At 52.1% G+C, this 23193-nt stretch overlaps 1 protein-coding gene across 1 annotated transcript; it reads left to right on the plus strand.

Annotated features, from left to right (window-relative positions):
• The first annotated feature begins 7166 nt into the window (after positions 1–7166).
• On the plus strand, positions 7167–10205 carry NANOG (Nanog homeobox). Its single transcript, XM_029054376.1, has 5 exons — positions 7167–7338; positions 8618–8892; positions 9225–9314; positions 9714–9871; positions 9977–10205. The coding sequence occupies exons 1-5, from the start codon at positions 7167–7169 to the stop codon at positions 10203–10205; spliced, it is 924 nt and encodes a 307-aa protein (XP_028910209.1).
• Positions 10206–23193: the final 12988 nt, after the last annotated feature.

Consider the following 23193-nt stretch of genomic DNA (forward strand, 5'->3'; position numbering starts at 1 on the left):
CTGATACTACATACTGTAAGAAGATAATAGATACTATCGATTGAAGGCCATGCAGTTCCCTTAGGGCTTGGCCCTCCATTCAGCATAATAACAATAAGAGGAAGAATTGTCAAGCGCTTACTATGTTCCAAGCACTGTTCTAAGCACTAGGATAATTACAGGATAATCAGGTTGGACAGAGTCCCTGTCTCACATAGGGCTCACAGTCTCAATCCCCATTTTGCAGATAAGGGAACTGAGGCACAGAGAAGTTATGTGACTTGCCCAAGATCACACAGCAGACAAATGTCAGAGCCGGGATTAGAACCTATGTAGCTCGGGTGCAAGCAGAAAGAAGTGTGGGGCAGGGGCCAGGAATAGGGACCGGAGGAGGCCAGTACTGTGGCCCAGGAGGGTTTGTGGATTTGCAGCATTTCAGGGACAAGATAGTGATTAGTAATCTTGAAGAGCGAGAAAGTGAACTTCAGCTCCTATTGAGCGAGTGTGTGTACAGTCCTCGGGCTGCTGGCCTTATCCGGCTGATGACAGAGAGCCAGACTGGATGGCAGGAGTGGATTCAGGCAGCAAATTCTAATTTTCAGCTTTGCCACAGACTTGCTGGGTCTGGTGTGGGAAGGTTCTGAGCCAGGCCCATCTGGGAAATGCATGGGTAGAAAGGAGGTGGAGGAAGAAAAGGGGGTGAAATATGAGTTGTAGTATTTGTTAAGGGCTTACTATGAGCCAAGTGCTGGGTGGATATCTGTAAAACGGGGGTGAAGATCGTGAACCCAATGTGGGACAACCCTTTTAGATTGTGAGCCCGTTGTTGGGCAGGAATTGTCTCTATCTGCTGCTGAATTGTACATTCCAAGCGCTTAGTACAGTGCTCTGCACACAATAAGTGCTCAATAAATGATTGAATGAAGGAAAGGGACTAATCTAACCTAATTACCTTGCATCTACCCCAGCGCTTAGTACAATGCCTGGCACATAGTAAGCACTTAACATATACCACAATTAATACAATCAGATAACATGCAGTCTGCATCTCAGAGTCTAAGGGGAAGGAGAAAAGATACTGACTTTCCATTTTACAGATGAGAAAACTGAGGCACAGAGAAATGAGTTGCACAAGGTCAAACAGCAGACAAATTGCAGAGCTGGGACTAGAACCCAGGTCCTCTGATTCCCAGGCCTAGTGCTCTTTACTCTAGACTACAGGGCAATTTAGGAAATGAGTGGGCTGGAGAGGGGAGCAGGGGGAGAGAGCAGAAGGGAGGGTATCTGGATATTTTTGAGCAGGTAACTGGATGTTTTGGATGCAACTGATCTAATTGTCCACTGGTCCATTATTTGTTTATTTTAATGTCTGCCTCCCCCTCTGGACTGTAAGTGCCTACCAACCCTGTCATACTGTACCTTCTCAACAGTAATGCTCTATACACAGTATGGAGAAGCAGCGTGGCTCACTGGAAAGAGCCCAGGCTTGGGAGACAGAGGTCATGGGTTCTAATCCCAGCTCTGCTAGTTATCAGCTGTGTGACCATGAGCAAGTCACTTAACTTCTCTGTGCCTCAGTTACCTCACCTGTAAAATGGGAATGAAGACTGTGAGCCCTATGTGGGACAACCTGATTACCTTGCATCTACCCTGGCACTTAGAACAGTGCTTTGCACATAGTAAGCGCTTAACAAATACCAACAGTATTATTATTATTAATAATAAATACTATTAATTGACAGATTAGTTGACTTTTGAGCAGACTAGACAGATTTGACTATGGCCACTCTATTAGAGGTCATGAGTCAGATCCATAGTCATTCCAAGTCTTCCCCAAGGCAACCAATGATGCTGCCCAGGAGACCACCCTCTGGCAAAGCTGGGTTGGGGGTGTGGGGGTGTTGGGGGGAATGGAGTAGGCTCCATTCAAACCAGCTTCTCCTTTCCCCAGAGCAGGGGTTAAAGTTGAAAAGTGGTTTTAAGGTTGGGTTACGGTTACGGCTGTGGTCAAGGTCAGGATTAGGATCAGGGTTACATCTGGGTCAGGGGTCAGGGCTAGAGACTGATCAGAATCAGGTGTATAGTCGGGGTTAGGGTCAGGTTACTGGCATTGAGACAGGGGCACGATTGATAAATGTGGTACTTGCTAAACTCTTACTATGTGTCAGACACTGTACTAAGCCCTGGGGTGCATACAAGCAAATCAGGTTAGACATAATCCTTGTCCCACGTGAGGCTCACAATATTAGTCCCCATTTTACAGATGAGGTAACTGAAGCCCAGAGAAGTGAAGTGACTTGCCCAAGGTCACATAGCTGACAAGTGGCAGAGCCAGGATTAGATACCACGAACCTTCTTCCCACTTCCAAGCCTGTGCTCTATCCACTATAGCATGCTGCTTCCCCCCTTAGTTTCTGCTCCCCAGCAGATGTGGGGGCGGGGGTGAGCAAGGGTCTATTACATGCTTCAGGGCTGTTCTAACCCTACAAAGTATTCATTCATTCATTCTAGTTATTGAGTGCTTACTGTGTGCAGAGCTCTGCACTAAGTGTTTGGGAAAATAGAACAATAAACAGACACATTCCCTGCCCACACCAAGCTTACAGTCTACTGTGAAGGCTCCACTCCACTTGGCTGCAGTGTGTGATCCTTCAATCCTCCAGTGGTTGCCTATCAACCTTCGCATGAAGCAAAAACTCCTCACTCTTGGCTTCTGAGCTCTGCATCACCTTGCCCCCCTCCTACCTCACCTCTCTTCTCTCCTTCTACAGCCCACCCCTTACTCTCCGCTCCTCTGCTGCTAACCTCACTGTGCCTCGTTCCCGCCTGTCCCGCCATCGACCCCGGCCCACATCCTACTAATGACCTGGAATGCCCTCCCTCCTCACATCCGCCAAACTCTCTTTCCCTCTTTAAAGTCCTGAGAGCTCACCTCCTCCAGGAGGCCTTCCCAGACTGAGCCCTCCCTTTCCCTCCATCCCTTCTCCCCTCCCCATTCCCCCTACTCCTCCCTCTGCACTACCCATCTCCCCTCCCCACAGCACTTGTGTATATTTGTATATATTATTTATTTGTCTATTTTATTAATCATGTGTATATATCTATGATTCTATTTATCTATTTTGATGGTATTGATGCATGACTACTTGTTTTGTTTTGTTGTGTCTCCCCCTTTTAGACTGTAAGCGTGGCTCACTGGAAAGAGCACGGGCTTTGGAGTCAGAGGTCATGGGTTCGAACCCCGGCTCTGCCACTTGCCAGCTGTGTGACTATGGGCAAGTCACTTAACTTCTCGGTGCCTCAGTTCCCTCATCTGTAAAATGGGGATTAAGACTGTGGGCCCCACGTGGGACAACCTGATTCCCCTGTGTCTACCCCAGCGCTTAGAACAGTGCTCGGCCCATAGTAAGCGCTTAACAAATACCAACATTATTAGACTGTGAGCCTGTTGTTGGGCAGGGATTATCTCCATTGCCGAATTGTACACTCCAAACGCTTAGTACAGTGCTCTGCACACAGTAAGTACTCAATAAATGATTGAGTGAATGAATGAATGAATGCATGCATGCATGCCCAACCCTGCCTACCTGGACCTGGCTGAGAATGGCTGTTTGAGGCTGCTTTGGGCTACCAGATCCTCTCCCCTCTCCCCCCTCCCCCCCAATTCCACCCAAACTTGGGCACAACCTCAGAGAAGGGATGGCATTCCCTACTGGTTTCTCAAGTGCTCTAGGTGTGGCCATTGAAACAAGAAGAAAGAAGATAGAAGAAGAAAGGAGAGGGTAGAAAAAGGAAAGACAAAGGAGAAGAACAAAGGAGGAGAACTAAAGAGGAGGAGGGAGAGGTAAAAGGGGAAAGGGAGGAAGGAGGAAGAGGAGGAGGAATGGTCAATGATCTGAAGAGGTTGTGAGGGTTAAGGAAAATTGAATTCAGTTAAAATATCAAAAAGAGGACCTTTGGGTGGGAAATGTGTGGGTCTGTTCACTACAGAATAGAACCTTGAAGTTGGGTATGACCTCATCTTCAAAAACAGCAGTGATCCTCACTTCCACTATCTTCTTCAACATGATCATCATCACCATGAACAGTATTTTCTGAGCACCTGCTATGTGCAAATTCCTGTACTGTGTGCTTGCTGCATGCGGAGTATTGTGTTGGACATGCCTGGTGTGTAGAATACTGTACTAGGGACTTGGTGAAAATTTAACAAAAGCCAAACCACCTTGAGGAGTTTAGAACCTGGGATTGAATTGTAATGTTTTACAAGATACTTTGCACATCCAATGAACCAGGCAATCCATGCTATTTATTGAACATTTATTGTGCAGAGCACTGAACTCAGCATCCAGGTTCTCACATTATTAAACCATAATGGCAGAGATGACTGCTCACTCTCTGAGGGCTGAGGATTGCCTTAGGAATACCTTAAAATGGGGATTAAGACTGTGAGCCCCACGTGGGACAACCTGATTACCTTGTATCTACCCCAGCGCTTGGAACAGTGCTTGGCACGTGGTAGGCACTTAACGAATGCCATTATTATTATTACTGTGAAATTCAATTAGCTCTTCAGAGCGGGAAGGTTACCGTTACCACAATTGACCCCTCTGCTCAGGTCAGACCTCTCTGTAAAATCCCAGAGCTGTTGATGGAGAAAACAAGACAGGGCCAGGCTGGAACCAGTTCAGCCCAGAGAAGCAGCTTGGTCTAGTGGAAAGATCACGGGCCCGGGGGTCAGAAGAACCAGGGTGTGGGTGCCTGAAGCCCAGGGGTCGGAGGTCTTGGGCTCGGGGCGTTGGGTTCTGGGGAGCAGGTGGTGGGGTTTGGGGGAGTCTAAGTTTGAAGGCCCTGGAGGCGGAGTCTAAGGTGCGGAGGGCGAATCTGCTGTTCATTCATTTCATTCAACCGTATTTATTGAGCACTTAGTGTGCACAGGACACTATATACTAAGAGCTTGGGAGAGTATACTATAACAACAGACACGTTTCCTGCCCACAACGAGCTATCTAGAGGGGGGGCTCATACGGCGGGGTTGGGGTGTGGGTGTCTTAAACCCGGGGGGTCGGGGTCTGGGGAACAGGGGGAGCGTGTACTGAGACTCGAGATGGGGGAGGCGTGGATTAAAGAGGGTGCCAGTTCTCCTGGAGCGCCCCAACCTTGCGTTCTGGGCGCTCCCGCACAGATATGAAACCAAAGTAGTGCAAGTAGGGCCTGCGACCGAGGGCGGCAGTGAGGGAGGGGCGCAGACCCCAGACCCAGCGGGCTCCAGCAGCCGCAGCAGTAGCAGCAGCAGGGCGGGTGCAGGCTCATGCTGTTGCGTTTTGCAGAGGGAATGCAGGCAGCCGGCGCCCCCGGGCACCCCGTAAGACACCCCACCCTCTCCCCCGCCCCCCAACAAAAAATAAACAAACCAAATGGCTCCCCGCTCCGCCCCCCGCCTCCGGTCGGAGAGACCCTCGGCCGCATGGCCCCAGGGGGCGTCCGGCCGTGTCCTTCCGATGAACCTGGGCCCCTCCCCCGCCGCTGGGAGGGGAGGGTCGTCTGGAGGACCGGCCGCCCTCCGGCCGCCGGGGGGGAGAGGAGGGGGCGGGGGGCGACGGCTAGGACGGAAGGGGGGCTGGGTTGGGGCGCAAAGATACCGGGGCGGGGGGAGAAAGGGGACCCCCTCCCCGATGGGAAGAAAAGAGGAGCGGAGGAAGGAGGTCATCGGCCGGAGGAGAGAGCGGAACGAGGGGCTCGGCCGCGCCCTGACGCCCCGTCGGAAGAAGGCGAGCGGTTTAGGGGCGACAGCCCCGGTTTGGGAATCAGAGGACGTGGGTTCTAATCCCGACTCCGCCACTCGCCTGCAGTGTGAGCTTGGCCGAGCCACTTGACTTCTCTGGGCCTCAGGTACCTCATCTGTAAAATGGGGATGAAGACTGGCGAGCCCCGCGTGGGTCAATCCGATTACCTTGTATCTATCCCAGCGTTTAGAACAGTGCTTGACACGTAGTAAGCGTTTAACAAACGCCATTATTATTATTATCACAGTTTACACTGTGAACCCGTTATTGGGCAGGGATTGTTTTTATCTGTTGCCGAATTGTACATTCCAAGTGCTTGGTACAGTACCCTGCACATAGTAAACGCTCAATAAATAGTATTGAATGAATGAATTATTATGATTATTAATCCCGCCCAGACCACCCGATTTCCAAGGGGCGGGAGGGAGGCCTTTTGTCGGCTTTCAACTTGGATCAGAAAGGTTCGCCCTGGCCTGTCTCCACCCGGGCCTCAGTGGTCGACTCCAGGGGCGGAAGGGGAGCGTACCAAACTCTTCAAGGGGCAAAACCTCCCGAACTGCGAACAAGGAGACACGAGTCCCAACCCTGCCTCGGGCTTGTTGCATGCCTCTCTGAGCCTTAGTGCTCCTATCCGTAGAATGGGGATGACGATCCCTGCTACCCAAAGATGTCGCGGGGTCAGTCAGTCAATCATACTTACTGAGCGCTTACTATGTGCAGAGCGCTGTAGTAAGCGCATGGGAGAGAACAATGAAGCAATAAACAGACACATTCCCTGCCTACAATGAGCTTTCAGTCAAGAGAGGGAGACAGACAACGCTGTTTCAAAGGGCCCTGGGAAAGTAAGAGACCCCATCCACCTTCGAGGTGGTTGTTACTGTGGTCATCCCATCAAAAGGCGGGGTTCTCCCCATACTGGACCAGTGCCCTCCACACACAATCCACACACACTCTGCACCTTCCCGCCTACACGGGCAGTCTCAGCAGGTGCGGGGACCACGATGGTGAAGGGGGGTGGCGCTTGAGAGATTTCAGGTTGGGGGGCTGTAGGGGGGTGTGTGACTTTTTTTTCCTCCACACCCTTTCAGATCTCTGGGAATGAACTCTCATCCCTCCCGGCGCTGGGACGACCCCTCCCCTCCAATCTCCCGGCCTCTCCATAACAATACGATGGAGACGGGGCCGAGCGGGGATTGGTCCGGGGGGGTGGGGGTGGAAGGTGGCAGACAAGTCAATTATAAATGCCCCCGGGTTGGCCCGAGTTCCCAGACGGCTGGGGCTGACGCGCGTGGAGGCTTTTGCGTAGTGCGGGCTCGGTTCCTCTGCTCCTCCTGTCCTCTCACGCCTCTGGCCTCCCCGGACCTTCCTGGCCCCGACCAGCCGAGTGAGCCAGGAAGCAGCAGTATGAGCGCCCAGCTCGCCCTGCCCAGCTACCAGCCGTGTCCACCCGACGTGGCCCACGCCGGGCCCTACTTCCCCGAAGGCGGCTGGGCACCGCAGCCCGAGGCCTACCCGGCCGCTCCGCCCTTCCTGCCCTTCCAGATGCCAGGAGCGGAGAAGGGCCGGCCCGATCCAGGTGAGGGGGGACCTCGAAGCTAAGGCCCGGGGGGATGGACGTGGCGGAGAGTGGGGAGTTCCTTCTCGGAAGGAGACCGGGGTCCTTGCCCCGCTGGGTCAGGGGTCGGAGCGGGGAGGAGGAAGGGCGGGAGGAAGAGGGGAGACGAACCCGGAGGTCCCACCCAGACGGCAGCCTTGTGAGCTGCCGAGGTGGACAGGACGGCCAGCGGCTCCCAGACGTCCTGCTAGTCTTTGCCCTGTCAGGGCCCGGGGGGAAAGGCAGGGTCTCACAGGGGCCGCAGGGGCGGGGAAAACCCTGGAAAGTTCCGTGATCTCCACTTTCCCACCGCCTCGTGGTCCTGGCCGCCGCTGGAACCTAGACCCGAGGTGGGGAGGGGTCGCCTGTCCGAGAACGAGGGCAATCAATTTCAATCTGCCCGTTTGCGTTAGCCGAGGGTTAGTGAGAAGCAGCATGGCTCAGTGGAAAGAGCATGGGCTTTGGAGTCAGAGGTCATGAGTTCAAATCCCAGCTCTGCCACTTGTCAGCTGTGTGACTGTGGGCGAGTCACTTCACTTCCCTGGGCCTCAGTTACCTCATCTGTAAAATGGGGATTAAGACTGTGAGCCCCACGTGGGACAACCTGATTCCCCTGTGTTTACCCCAGCGCTTAGAACAGTGCTCTGCACACAGTAAGCTCTTAACAAATACCAACATCATGATGGATGTGTCCGCCCCAAGAGCCGAGGGCTCCCCAGGGAGGCGACTCCTCCCAAGCCCGCATCGCAACCAGGCCCTCCACCCCCAAACCAGGCCCTCCACCCCCAACCCCAGAGCTTCCCCCTGTAGACCGGGGGTGGTTGCAATGTGATGCTTCAAACCTGAAATGGCTTCGCGTCTCCCCCGAGCAATATTCGGAGTGGGGGAAGGATGGTAACTCCGCGGCCGTGGGAAAACCAGGGAAAACCCCGGACCTGTCCCGGGAAGGATTTGTCCGCCCCGCACCGAGGCGGGACCTCACCCACTCCCCATCGATTTAGGAGAAATCGTAGAGTGGACTGGGCGGCTGAGACCTAGAGGTGGGGGACAGGCAGCCTCGAGGCCGAGATTGCCCTGAGCTGGCCCGCTCTGCGTAGAGGAGGAGGATTTGAGAGTCTCTCCCTGTCCCCCTTCTGGCCCTCAAACTGCGGTCCCCCCGCCCCCACCCACCCCCATACACACTCTCCTCACACCTCCCTTACACACTGCCCGTACTTCCACCCAGGGCCCTTGAAGAGCTCCTTGTTTCCTCTCCCTGCAGAGCTTTCTCCGGCTTCGTCCTGCTCCGAAAAGGTGAGCCAGTCCACCCCCGACTCGGCCACAAGCCCCAGTGCCCACCCGTCCTCCCCGCAGGCCTGGCCCGGCAGCCAGGCCGAGGAGGACCAGACCAAGGGGCAGATGAAGAAGTCAAAGATAAGGACCGCTTTCACCCAGACTCAGCTGAACACCCTCAACCGGCGGTTCCAGACCCAGAAATATCTGAGCCCCCAGCAGATCCGGGATCTGGCCATGAGCCTAAACCTCACTTACAAGCAGGTGAGCATGGGAAGCGGGATGAGGTACTGGGCCGGGGTAACAGTAATAATAATACTTGCCAAGCGGTTACTATGTACCAAACAGTGTTCTAAACACTAGAGTGAGTGACAGACATTAATGTAAATAAACAAATTACAGATATGAACAAATCCTGTGGGGCTGCGAGTTTGGGTGAATAAAGGAAGCAAGGAATAAAGGAGACCCAGAAGGGAGTGGGAGAAGAAGAAAGGAGGGCTTAGTCAGGGAAGGCCTCTTGGATTTCTTATTGAATTGGAAGCCTTATTGAATTCTGTCCATTCTGCTTCCCATCCCACACCTCGTCTGTCTTGCAGGTCAAGACCTGGTTCCAGAACCAGAGAATGAAGTCTAAGCGGGATCGGAAGGACAACCTGTGGACAGGCCGGAGAGTCAGTATGGTTCAGGTGAGACAGCGGGGTTCCGCAGGCTTGGGAAGGGCCGGTACACAGGGATAACCGGTTCTATATGACGGGGCGGTGTGGTCCAATGGGAGGAGAACAGGCCTGGGAGTCAGGAATCCCGGACTCTAGTTTCAGCCCTGCCCAATTATGTGACCTTGGACAAGTCCCTGAGCCTTAGTTACCACATCTGTTATGGGGATAAGGTAACCATGTGTGTGTCTGGGTATTCTGAATTTGCCCCAGTGTTTGGCCCCTGGAGGGGGCATCAGGTGATGATGGCACTGCCTCCTGTGGGGGTAGAGAACAGGTATCTCACTAGTACTTTGTCCATCAATCCTCTCTCCCTCTGCCAGTGGCACCTTTAGCTGTGGGTAGCCCCTAAACCAGCTCTTCCCCTTCCAGAACGGCTCTCTGCCTGCCACCTACATGAGCCTGTACTCGGCCCTGCAACACAGCTACCTGGTGAATCCTGCAACGGGGAACCTCCCGCCATGGGCGGGCCAGGCCTGGGCCAGCGAGCCTCAGGGTTTTGTGGATGGGGTCGGGCAGCAGCAGCAGCAGCAACAGCAGCAGCAGCAGCAGCTCCAGCAGCAACAGCTCCAGCAGCTCCAGCAGCTCCAGCAGCTCCAGCAGCTCCAGCTCCAGCAGCCGCTCTCCTTCCCCAGCCCTGCCGAGGCCAGCCAGCCTTTCGCCAAAGCCATGGTGGGGAACTACCCGCCCCAGCAGGCGGCCCTGACCTTTAGCAGCCCCGGGGCTGCAGACTGCCTTCCTGCCTTCCCCACGGACCTGCCGCTGGCGCACATCAAGGCGGAAGACAGCTACAGCGACCCTACGTTTCTAGCTGCTCACTCCCAGTTCCCAGACACGAGTGGCCTCCACCTGTACCAGCCATAATGGCGCTCTGTCCGTCGTGTCTTCCCAACCCCATATCCTTGGTGCCAGGCTCCGCTCTTGGGCTGCCTGGTGTGTGTGTGTGTGTGTGTGTTGTGTAAATGCATTGCTGCTGTCTGTAGTGAATGTTTGACAGGCCTCTGGAGAGAAGTGCTGTTAGTGGTTATTCTGGGGCCAGCTGTGGGGTCAGGAAAGGGCAGAAGCTGTCATAAGCAGGGGGAGGTGAAGGGATGGGACCCAGCCACCTTGCTGCCTGTGGAGCAAAAGTGCAAAAGTGATGGAGGGGAAGGAGAAGGAAGAGGAAGCAAAGCTGTGGTGTGGTTGTTGCCTCTGCATCTGGTGTGGGGAGTGGCAAGAGCTGACAGCCTGTAAATAGGTAAAGGATTTTTAAAATTTGTACCATAGATTAGCGTGTTCTGCCCTGGTTTGGGGGTATGTTATTACCCAGAAGGGTTATGTGTGGCCATCTGCCCCTTGGGTTCAGGGAAGGCTGATGTCTTAAATAAACGTTTTTTTCTTTTCTTTTTTTATATTGGATTGTGTGCTGCTTCCTGCTCCAGGGGTCAGGGAAGGTGGCTTGCCTCCTCACTGACTCAAGTCTGGGAACTATGATAGGAGCCAGTGGCCAGAGGTTTGTGACTGTCTAGAGGGCCACCTATAAGGTTTGGGCGGGGGGCGGGGGTGGAGGGGCCCGGAAGGAGGCAGAAATCTGGCCAATTTGTGAGTCTGACTCTAGTCCTCACAAATGCCATAAAAAACCCCACCCTCTCTTGCCCCAGAGCGATTTCCTCTTCTAGTTTCTCTGTCTGTTGGTCTACCGGACCTATAGACCAGTTATCCCAGCCTCCAGTCCCAGGCTGAGATAAAGGGGCAGCCGGCTCTCCTGTTGCCAGAAAACTCCCCACCCCCACCTCACTGCCAAGCTATGCTGCCGGCCAGAGCAGTAAGAGCTCTGGGCGGATGAGATTGGGGGTGGGGGTAAACTTTTGCAGTCTCTGGTGTGGCTGAGTCCTCTGATCTCCCCAAAGCCTCCCGCTTTGGGATTGAGATCGAGCTGGGAGAGACTAACTGCTGGGAGAGCATTGCAAATCCTACACAGATGGGGCTTTGCAATTCATTTACCTCTCTGGATCTGGCGAGTCACAGAGATTCGGTTTCGGACTCTCTTGCTCGCCTCTCTGCTTACAGATCTGGGCATCTGGAGGAGGGGGTGACTATCCCCATTAACCACAGCCCAGCTGAAGGAGTGCACAGGGACAGAGCTTCCCCGGCCCAGTGGGACTCCCGGAACCCCACCTGGGGAGGCTACTGAGTCTCAAAATCAGGCACCTTTAATTCCATTCCCCGCCAGATGTTGCAAAGAAGGCTCCCTCCTCTCCCCTCTCCACATACGCGCACACACGCACGCACACACATATTGGAGGCAGGCATATTTTGGGAGCCAACAGGTAGCGCCTACCCCCATCTCGGGGCACCGGCGGGTCAGGCCCGGGTTTTCCCTCGCCAACAAAAAGCCTTAATCGTCCGCTAAAGACCGCCTTTGTCATGAGCCCGGCGGGGCTGGGGAATTCAGGTTTCTGCAGGAGAAAGGTGGGGGGGCGGGACCGACTGAGGTAAGGCGGGGAGGGAGGAGGAGAGGGCGCCTGAGGCCGAAATCTGGGGTGGCCGCAGGGTCAGCCCCCATTCAGGGCTGGCGAGACCCCCCCCCCCAGGAGGCCATCGCCGTCTTCGGCTCTTCGAATCCAGGCTTAGACGCCCCAACCAACCCCGCGGTGCCTGAGACATTACAATAAATTACAGTCTCCCTCTAATCAGCTCCTCGAGGGCAGACCTCCAGCTCCACAGTGTGTGCTCAATAAGTGACATCGATTGGGGGCGTGGGAGGGGTGCGTAGAGAAGCAGCATGGCGTAGTGAGTGGAAAAATCATGGGCTTGGGAATCAAAGGTTGTGGGTTCTAATCCTGGCTCTGCCACTTGTCAGCTGTGTGACCTTAGGCAAGTCACTTCGCGTCTCTGTGCCTCAGTTACCTCATCCGTAAAATGGGGATGAAGACTGAGCCCCACGTGGGACAACCTGATTACCTTGTATCCACCCCAGCGCTTATAGCAGTGCTTGGCACATAGTAAGCGCTTAACAAATACCAACATTATTATCTAGCTTCACACAGTTCCCTATGCTGCTTGGCCGGGTTCCTAGTTCATTGATTCTCGGGGTGGTGCTCCTGGGTCCTCTAGTTACAAAGGGAGGGGTAGTTGAGAGGAGGGAGAAGGAGTTGGCAAAGTCCTCATGAACTTCCCAAGCCCCTAGACTCCTCTGAGGGGTCCTGAAGGCAAGGAACAGAACCCGGAAGGAATAGTTTGTTATGCCTCTCGGAGCCTCTGAACCCCAGGACCAGACAGAGAATAAGGGGGAGTCTGGGGCAGCTGGGGACTCATCCTCATCCCTAGCCTGAGTGGGCCTGACTACCGAGCAGACAGAGGAAGAGGGGCTGCAGGTCTGCAATGGGGAGGGGAGAGGAGAGGTGGGCCGCAAAGGGATAATGGGGAGAGAAGAAAAGCAGCATGAACCCCAGTGTCAGGACCTGGATTCTAATCCTAGCTCTGCCACTTGCCTAGTGTGAGGTCTTGGTCAAGTCACTTCACTTCTCTGTGCCTTTTTCTCACATGTAAAATGAGGATTCAATAACCCCTCTCCCTAGAATGCAGTGAGCTCCATGTAGGACAGGGACTGTCCACCTTGAACATATTGTATCTACTCCCGACCTGGCTGGAGAAGAGCAGAAGGAAGACCCTGCATGTTTTTTGTTTTGTTTATAAATATGGCATTAAGCATTTACTATGTGTCCAATGGTGTTCTAAGCACTGTGGTAGGTACCAGGTAATTAGGTCAGGCACAGTCCCGGTCCCACATGAGGCTCACAATAGGAAGGAGAAAAGGTATTTAATCCCCATTTTACAGTTGAGGCACAGAGAAGTTAAGTGACTTGGCCAGGGTCACACAGCAAACAGTTGGCAGAGTCAGGATTAGAACCCAGGTCCTTTGACTCCCAGGCCCATGCTCTTTCCACTGGCCATGCTGCTGCTCCCAAGATGCTGCATGTTCCGACACAACACGTGCAGTGCTTAGTACAATGCCCTAAACATAGTAATTGCTCAGTAAATACTAGTGATTGACATCTGTCTGCAGACTCTGGAGCCCCAATTTACAGAAGGCAAACGGGAGGGAGGGGTCCGGGCCAGAAACCAGAGACACTTTTACCAATGAAACCCACTAGCCAAACAAGGGCTTGAAAGAGAAGCCCAGCAGGAACCAGGGGCTGAATTATGCAGAGACGGGGCCCGCGGAGGTGGGGGAGAGGGAGGGGGATGGGGGGAGGGGTGTCGGCGGGTGCTTGCTGGAGGAGGAAGGGGATTTCTCAGAAATCAAGGGGCCGGGAGAACTGGGGAGGAGTGAGGAAAATGCTATTGGCTCAAAGTTTTGAGGATCTCTGGCCTCAAGCTGGACCCAGCTCTATCCGAAGCCCTCCCCTCCTTCTGCCCCAGAGCACCCAGGAACCAGAAACCCCCCAATGCCTCACACCTCTCTGACGGAGATCTTGCTCCACTTCCTCTCCCAAAGGGCAACACTTACCCCAACTTTCACCTCTTGCCCCTTCCAAGTTACATCCAGTAAGTCCAGTACGGAGAAGCAGCGTGGCTCAGTGGAAAGAGCACGGGCTTTGGAGTCAGAGGTCATGGGTTCGAATCCCAGCTCTGCCACTTGTCAGCTGTGGGACTGTGGGCAAGTCACTTCACTTCTCTGGGCCTCAGTTCCCTCATCTGTAAAATGGGGATGAAGACTGTGAGCCCCACGTGGGACAACCCGATTCCCCTGTGTCTACCCCAGCGCTTAGAACAGTGCTCTGCACATAGTAAACGCTTAACAAATACCAACATTATTATTACCATGCCCTCAGTGGGCACTCAATAAATCACACCTCCACAGCAACTCTCAATCAATGGTATTTAACAATAATAATAATAATAATGTTGGCATTTATCGAGCGATGACTGCAGAGCATTTTTCTCTGCCCTTTGGGAGAGTTCAATACACTGGAGTATAAACAATACAACGATCCCTGCTTACCACATACCCAATAACCCCGGGAGGTGCTCGTGGGGGCCTTGGCCCATATTCATCACCTACCTAACAACTCTAGGGAACACCCCTGCCCCCCGCCCCCGGAGCCATCAACAAAGTGCTCTGCACATAGTAAGCGCTCAATAAATACTATTGAATGATTGGGAAGGTGGGGATCAGATGGGTGTCAGATACCTGGGTTTCCCAGACTGAGCTTCCCCTTTTCCCTCTGCTCCCTCCCTCTTCCCCCCTTCACCTCCCCTCAGCTAAGCCCCTTTCCCTCTGCTCCTCCTCCCCTCCCCTTCCCCTCAGCACTGTGCTCATTTGTATATATTTTTATTACCATATTTATTTTGTTAATGAGGTGTACATCCCCTTGATTCTATTTATCGTGTTTATGTTGTTTTGTTTTTGTCCGTCCGTCTCCCCGAATTAGACTGTAAGCCCATCATTGAGCAAGGATTGTCAATATTTGTTGCCGAATTGTATATTCCAAGCACTTAGAACAGCGCTCTGCACATAGCATGCGCTCAATAAATACTACTGAATGAATGAATGGGGCAGAGGCTCTCCTGGGCCTCAGTTTCCCCGCTGGAAAAGGGCGAAGAGAGGTGCCGCCTTGTGGTTCGGAAGAGGGGTGTCGGGACGCTGAGCCCCCGCAGGCCCGGTTTGCGGGGGTAGGCGGACAGTCCGGTGGACGGACTCCATCCCCCAGTGTCCCCAGGCGGAGGGGCCGAGGGCGGGGGGGGGGGGGGACGGGGGACGCAGAGACCTGGTGAGCTCCAAACCCTCCGTCCCGATCCCCCCCAGTTCCCTGTCTCTCTTCTTCCCTTGGCCGGCCTCGGGGAACCCCTCGGCTTAGGCTCCGGGGCTCGGTTCGCCCCACCGAGCCCTTCCTCCCCAAGGGGAGCGGTTGGGCCGGGACGGGACGGGCCGGGACGGGACGGGACGGGACGGGACGAGACGGGACGGGACGAGACGGGACGGGACGGGGCGCGGCGGGGTTGAGTCCTGGCGCCACCTCGTGGACCCAGAGGTTTAGCAGGGAACTTTCATTCATTGATTCATTGATTCATTGATCCATCCATTCATTCATTCATCCATCCATCCATCCATCCATCCATCCATCCATCCATCCATCCATATTTACTGAGCGCTTACTGTGCTCAGACCATTCTATTAAGCTCTTGGCAGAGTACAATATAACAATAAAAAGACATATTCCTTGCCCACAATGAGTTTACAGGGTTTAGGTGAAGACGGGTATTCCTTCCCTTCTCTTCCCTTCCCTCCTTCTACAGTCATTCATTCATTCATGAGTACTTATTGAGTGCTTACTATGTGCAGAGCACAGTACTAAGCGCTTGGAATGTACAAGTTGTTGCCGACTTGTTCATTCCAAGCGCCTAGTACAGTGCTCTGCACATAGTAAGCGCTCAATAAATACTATTGAATGAATGAATGAATACAATTCGGCAACAGAGACAATCTATGCCCAGTGATGGGCTCATAGTCTAACTGGGGGAGACAGACGGCAGAGCAAAACAGAACAAAACAGAAAACAAGACAACATTATCACAATAAATAGAATCAAGGGGATGTACACCTCATTAACAAAATAAATAGGGTAATAATATATACAAATGAGCACAGTGCTGAGGGGAGGGAGAGGAGGAGGAGAGGAGGGTGGGGTGGGGAGGGGAAGGGAGGGAGAGCAGAGGGAAAGGGGGCTCAGCTGAGGAGAGGGGAAGGGGGAAGAGGGAGGAGCAGAGGGTGGAGGGGGAGCAGAGGGAAAAGCGGGGAACAGAGTGTACAGTCCACCCCGTACACTCCGCTCCTCTGCCGCTCACCTCCTCAATGTCCCTTGTTTGCGCCTGTCCTGCCGTCGACCCCCGGCCCACATCCTACCACTGACCTGGAATGCCCTTCCTCCTCACGTCCACCAAACTAACCCTCTTCCCCTCTTTCATTCATTCATTCATTCAATCAATAGTATTTATTGAGTGCTTACTATGTGCAGAGCACTGTACTAAGCACTTGGAATGTGCAAATCGGCAACAGATAGAGACCGTCCCTGCCCACTGACGGGCTTACAGTTTAATCGGGGGAGAAAGACAGACAAAAACAATAGCAATAAATAGAAATGAGGGGATGAACATGTCATTAAAACAATAGCAAATAAATAGCTCTGCCAGGAGGCCTTCCCAGACTGAGCCCTCCCTTTCCCTCTGCCCCTCCTCCCTCCCCATTCCCCCTACTCCCTCCCTCTTCTCTACCCCCTTCCACTCCCCACAGCACTTATGTATATTGTAATAATGTTGGTATTTGTTGGTATTTGTTAAGCGCTTACTATGTGCCGAGCACTGTTCTAAGCGCTGGGGTAGACATAGGGGAATCAGGTTGTCCCACGTGGGGCTCACAGTCTTAATCCCCATTTTACAGATGAGGGATCTGAGGCACAGAGAAGTTAAGTGACTTGCCCACAGTCACACAGCCGACAAGTGGCAGAGCTGGGATTCGAACTCATGAGCCCTGACTCCAAAGCCCGTTCTCTTTCCACTGAGCCACGCTATTGTATATATTATTTATTACTCTATTTTATTAATGATGTGTATATATCTATGATTCTATTTATCTTGATGGTATTGATGTCTGACTACTTGTATTGTTTTGTTGTCTGTCTCCCCCTTTTAGACTATGAGCCTGTTGTTGGGCAGAGATTGTCTCTATCTGTTGCCAACCTGAACATTTCAAGCGCTCACTACAGTACTTTGCACACAGTAAGTGCTCAGTAAATAAGATTGAATGAATAAATATTAATATAATTAAGTAAATAACAAATATGTACCTAAGAGCTAGGTGCTGGGAGGAGGGATGAATAAAGAGAGCAAGTTGGGTGACGAAGAAGGGAGTGGGAGAGGAGGAAAGGAGGACTTAGATCTTCCATGGTATTTACTGAGCACTTACTTTATGCAGAGGATTGTACTAAGCTCTCCATTAATCTGATTCCTGGGTAAGAGGAAGGTGTCACACTTTGTCCCCGTGGGTCTTTCAAGGGTGCATGTCACCTTTAGGCTCTACTCTCCCAAAAGCTTAGTACAGTGCTCTGCACATAGTGGGCACTCAATAAATATAATTGACTGATTGCAGACTCAAGTGTCCCGAAGAAGCAGTATGGCCTCGTGGAAAGAGCATGGGCCTGGGAGTCAGAGGACCTGGGGTCTAATCCTGGCTCTGCCACATGTCTGCTGTGTGACCTCAGACAAATCACTTAACCTCTCTGTCTCACTTACTTCATCAGTAAAATGGAGATTAAAGTTGTAAACCCCACAGAGGCCAAGGACTGTGTCCAACCTGATGATCTTGTATCTACCACAGTGCTTAGAAGACTGCCTGGAACACAGTAAGAACTAACAAATACTATTTAAAAATGGGTGTCCCAGAAAGCACAGCCCCTTGCCTTGGCTCCCGCTCAAGGCTAAGGTTCTTCGGACCCACAATCAGTGTGCTGCTTGGCTGGGCATGCTCCGACCGAGTGGGAGGGAGGATAGTAGAGGAGGGAGGAAGGCGAAGGGAAGGAAGGAAGGGAGGAATGGAGGTGTGAATGAGTCCTGGGCTTGCCTTGTCTGCTCTAGAGGGCAGTTCCTCCCTCCATTACCAATCCTTTGCTCAGATGCAGCTGCAGAACAATCATGAATCAGGGGGCAAGAAGATCTGGAACTGGGGAGCAGAAGTACCTGAAACTGGTTGTCACGTAGTTCCCCGTCTCTCACATTGGCCCCAGCCAGGGAAGCACGGAAGAAATCAGGCCAGAATCAGCAAGGCTGTCTGCAAGGCAGAAGGTGTCCTGGGCTTGCTGAGAGGATTCAGTGGGCTCAGGCGGACCTCACCTGGAGGCATAGGACTGGGCCACTTCGGTGACCCTGGGGCCTGGCCAGGCAGTCGGCTGTAGCGGAAAGTCCGGGCCCACCTGTTTCTCTCCCCAGCCGGTTGGCCACGGCGCCGGGCATGAGGGTGGCTCCAAGAGGGGTGCCCGGTTCACCACTGGCCAGCCAAGGATGTTTGAGGCCTTGCCTGGAAGGCCCAGCGGGAACCTCGTGCTTTTCCTTCAACAGCGGCGTCGGGACTTGGGGCGGCGACAGGAGAGGACTCCTGGGTTCTCGGAAAGGCTGCCAGGATCCGGGGGGGAAGCGTTAAGGGGAAGGGATCCTGGGGTCCCAACCTCTCGCAGTCCCGCCATGCAGCTCCCGGAAGGTCTGGAATAATAATAATAATGATGATGGTATTTGTAAAGAGCTTACTATGTGCCAAGTGCTCTTCTAAGCGCTGGGGTAGATACAAAGTAATCAGGCTGTCCCACGTGGCACTCACAGTCTTAATCCCCATTTTACAGATGAAGTCACTGAGGCACAGAGAAGCGGAGTGGCTCACCCAAGGTCACACAGCAGACAAGAGACGGAGTCGGGATTAGAACCCAAGTCCTCTGAGTCCCAAGCCTGTGCTCTTGCCACTAAGCCATGCTTCTTTTCCAGGGAACCCCTGCCGGTCTGGCCAGTTCCTCCCCTCTGGGGCCGGGGGCGTGCATGAACTTCAATCTTGTCCAACCCATATTGACAAGTGCAGTGCCTAATACAGCACCTAGTCCAGGGTAGGTGCTCACACTGTGGTTGCTGTTAGCTAGAGCAACTCAGGTTTAGCAGGGAGTGGCAGCCTTCTCCCCGGCTTGGAGTTCCCAGAATTTTAGAGGCGACGACTCACCCACCCTCATTCATTCATTCAATCGTACTTATTGAGTGCTTACTGTGTCCAGAGCACAGTATTAAGCGCTTGGGACAATAATACAACAGTAAACACATTCTCTGCCTACAGTGAGTTTACAGTCGGGGGGCTGGTGGAAAAATGACAATCTCATTTTACTGATGGGAAAATGAGAAGGAAAACTGAGCGGTGGGCAAGGTCATCCCTAAGAAGGGCTGAGGGGCAGGGAGTAGGAGGGACCCTTTAGATCAAAATGCCCCCTTCCCCACGCCTACTGCTCAGTCCAGCCCTGCCCAGCCAGAGCACTGCTTTCAGTGGTTTATAAATGGCATTTGTCAAGTGCTTACTATGTGCTAGGTACTGTACTAAGCACTGGGGTATATATAAGATAATCAGGCTGGACACAATCCATGTCCTTACATGGGGCTCACAGTCTTAATCCCCATTTTACAGATGAGGAAACTGAGACAAAGAGAAGTGAAGTGACTTGCCCAAAGTCACATAGCAGACAAGTGGCAGAGCCCGGATTAAAAATTTAATGAAGTTACAGGCCAAGAAGCCTCCACCTCCATAAAATGATGAGATCAAAAATGGTCAGAGACTCTTGGACACAAACCATAGGCAGCTGTGAGCTGTTCCAGCCCCCAGAACCGGTGAATGGCCCATGGCTCCTGTCCTGTACCAAGCCCCAAATCCCCCTTGGCCCACTACTCTTTCTCCATCCAAACCACCATGGGCCATGAAGTGATGGCACGCCAAGTGAGTTGCAGCGTGACCTAATCAATCAACCAATGGTATTTATTGAGTGCTTACTATGTGCAGAGCACTGTCCTAAACACTTGGGAGAGTACAATACAACAGAATTAGCAGACACATTCCTTGCCCATAATGAGCTAAGTCTAGAGGGGGAGACAGTCATTAATATGAATTAATGAGTAATTTATAATCAATAATTTAAATATATGTCCATAAGTACTGTGGGATTGGGGTGGATATCAAATTTCCGAAGGTCACAGATCCATGTGCACAGACGATGCAGAAGGGAAAGCAAGCCAGGGAAAAGGGGGCTTAATTGGGGAAGGCCTCATGGAAAAGATGTGACCCTAATTTTGCTTTGAAGGTGAAGAGAATGGTGGTCTGGCATATATGGAGGGGGAGGGAGTTCCAGGTTTTGGGGAGGATATAGGAAAGGGCTCAGTGGCAAGATAGACAGGATCGAGGCACAGTGAGTAAGCTGCCGCCAGAGGAGTAGAGTGTGCAGGGTGGGCTGTAGTTGGAGATTAATAAAGTGAGGTACGATGGGGTGAGCTGACTGAATGCTTTAGAGCTGACAGGAAGGAGTTTCTGTTCTATGTGGAAGTGGATGGGCAGCTGCTGGAAGTTCTTGGAGAGTGGGGAGACATGGACTGAACATTTTTGTTCAAAAATGATCCATGCAGCAGAATGAAGTATGAAATAGAACAGGAAGAGACAGGAAACCGGGAGGTCAGAGAGAAGGCAGATGATCATGATGATGATAATGATGGTATCGGCTTACTATGTCCCAGGGACTGTACTAATCACTGGGGGTAGATACAAGCAAATGAAGTTGGAGATGGTCCCTGTTCCATGTGGGGCTCATATTCTCAATTCCCATTTTACAGATGAGGTAACGGAGGCACAGAGAAGTGCAGTGATGTGCGCAGGGTCACATGGCAGACAAGTGGCGGAGCTGGGATTAGAACCCATGAACTTTTGACTCCCAGGCCCTTGCTCTAACCATTATGCCATGCTACTTCCCATAAGCAGCATGGGAGAAGCAGCATGGCTCAGTGGAAAGAGCATGGGCTTTGGAGTCAGGGCTCATGAGTTCGAATCCCAGCTCTGCCACTTGTCGGCTGTGTGACTGTGGGCAAGTCACTTAACTTCTCTGTGCCTCAGTTCCCTCATCTGTAAAATGGGGATTAAGACTGTGAGCCCCACGTGGGACAACCTGATTCCCCTATGTCTACCCCAGCGCTTAGAACAGTGCTCGGCACATAGTAAGCGCTTAACAAATACCAACATTATTATTATTATTATAAGCATGGAAGATGCAGTAGTCAAAGGCGGGATAGAGTAACTATTTGAATCAGCACATGATCCTAGTGAGAAGCAGTGTACCTTAGTGGAAAGAGTGTGTCCTGGGAGTCAGAGGACCTGGGTTCTAATTCTGACATGGCCGCTTGTCTGCTGGTTAACCTTGGGCAAATCTCTTCACTTCTCTGTGCCTCAGTTATCTCATATGTAAAACAGGGATTAAGACTATGCCAGCTCAGGACATAAAGTTACTACTAAAATGAGGGCACCAGCTGGTAAAATCAATCAATGGTATTTATTGAGTGCTTACTCTGTGCAGAGCACAATACTAAGTATTTAGGAGAATACAACAGTTGGTAGACAAATTCCCTGTCCACACGAGGAGGAGTTTCTGCCCCCTTGCTCTCCTCTGGCTCTGCAGAACTATTATTTTGAGGCTAGAGAGCAGCAGAGGAAAGGCTGGCTGTCTGCCAAGTTCCACTCCTTGAATAGTTCCATCCGAGTCATTTCCTGGCCACACTCAACTTCAAATGACAAAACAGGATCACAATCACCAAGGCCTTCTCTGTTCTCCATTGCTTTCTAAGAGTGAGGCCTGGGCCTGGGAGTCAGGAGAACCTGGGTTCTAATCTCAGTTTTGCTACTTTGCTCCTGCTGTGTGACCTTGGGCAAGCCACTTCCCTTCTCTGTGCCTCAATTACCTCATCTGTAAAATGTGGATTAAGATTGTGAACCCCATGTCGGATAGGGATTGCGTCCAACCTGATTAGCCTGCCTCTAGCCCAGGGTTTAATTCAGTGACTGGCCCTTGGTAAACACTTAATACCACAAAAATAATTTTAAAAAGGAGCACAGGATTGGGAGTCAGGAGATGTGGGTTGAGAAGAAGCAGGAGAAGCAGCATGGCACAGTGGAAAGAGCCCGGGTTTGGGAGTCAGAGGTCATGGGTTCCAATCCTGGCTCTGCCACTTGTCAGCTGTGTGACTTCGGGTAAATCACTTAACTTCTCGGTGCCTCAGTTACCTCATCTGTAAAATGGGGATTAAGACTGTGAGCCCCAAGTGGGAAAACCTGATTCCCTTGTGTCTACCCCAGCGCTTAGAACAGTGTTCGGCACATAGTAAGTGCTAAACAAATACCAACATTATTATTATTATTATGGCGTCTGGACGTTAAAAGGTCATGGGTTCTGATCCCAGCTCCGTCACTTGTGTGAACTTGGACAAATCACTTCACTTCTCTGGGCCTCAGTGCTCTCATCTGTAAAATAGAGATTGAAACTGCGAGTCCCATGTGGGACAGGGACTGTGTCCAACCTGATTTGCTTGTATCTATCCCAGTGCTTAGTACAGTGCCTTGTACATAGTAAGAGCTTAACAAATACCACTGTTATTATTATTATTATTGTTCTAACCCTGGCTTTGCTGTTTGCCTGCTGTATGACCTTGGGCAAGTCAACTTCTGCTCAAGTCACTCACTTGTAAAATAGGAATTACATACCTGCTCTCCCCTCTCCCTCCTCCTGGAATTTCTGCGCACAGGGAGCTCTATGTGGAGTGGGTACTGTGTCCAATCTGGCTATCCTGTCCCTACCCCAGCGCTTAGCCCAGTGCTTGGCACGTAGTCAATGCTTAAATGTCACAGTTATCAGCTCACCCCTCTGCTCTCCACAGCACAGAGGTGGGAGGGGTTTGTGTAGAGAAAGGACAGCAGCAGGGTACCCAAACCGCTGCATCCTGGGGAGTTGTGTCCGGAGCAAATGAAAGCAAGGGGAACAGAGAAAAGGCCTTCAGGAGCCCGCTCAACCTAACTCCCATGAATCTGACATCACGGCTGAAAGTTGGGAGACTATCGCAACACACCAGTCACGCCCATCATCATTACCATCATCAAAACCATAATTTCAATCAGTGGTATTTATTGAGCACTCGCAATGCGCAGAGCACTGTACTAAGCGCTTGGGAGATCACAAAACCACAGAATTAACAGTCACGTTCCCTACCCATAATGAGTTTTCAGTCTAGAGTGGGAGCCAGACATCAATATAAATAATTT

Source organism: Ornithorhynchus anatinus, chromosome X4 (genome assembly GCF_004115215.2).
Source record: "Ornithorhynchus anatinus isolate Pmale09 chromosome X4, mOrnAna1.pri.v4, whole genome shotgun sequence".
NCBI lineage: Eukaryota > Metazoa > Chordata > Mammalia > Monotremata > Ornithorhynchidae > Ornithorhynchus > Ornithorhynchus anatinus.

What these genes read in the sequence shown, in the direction of transcription:
- NANOG (XM_029054376.1), top strand. Translation starts at nt 7,167, where the DNA reads ATGAGCGCCCAGCTCGCCCTGCCCAGCTACCAGCCGTGTCCACCCGAC. An exon ending in GAAGGGCCGGCCCGATCCAG is followed by an intron (nt 7,339 to 8,617) that starts GTGAGGGGGGAC and finishes CTCTCCCTGCAG; the next exon opens with AGCTTTCTCCGGCTTCGTCC. An exon ending in GGAGAGTCAGTATGGTTCAG is followed by an intron (nt 9,315 to 9,713) that starts GTGAGACAGCGG and finishes TTCCCCTTCCAG; the next exon opens with AACGGCTCTCTGCCTGCCAC.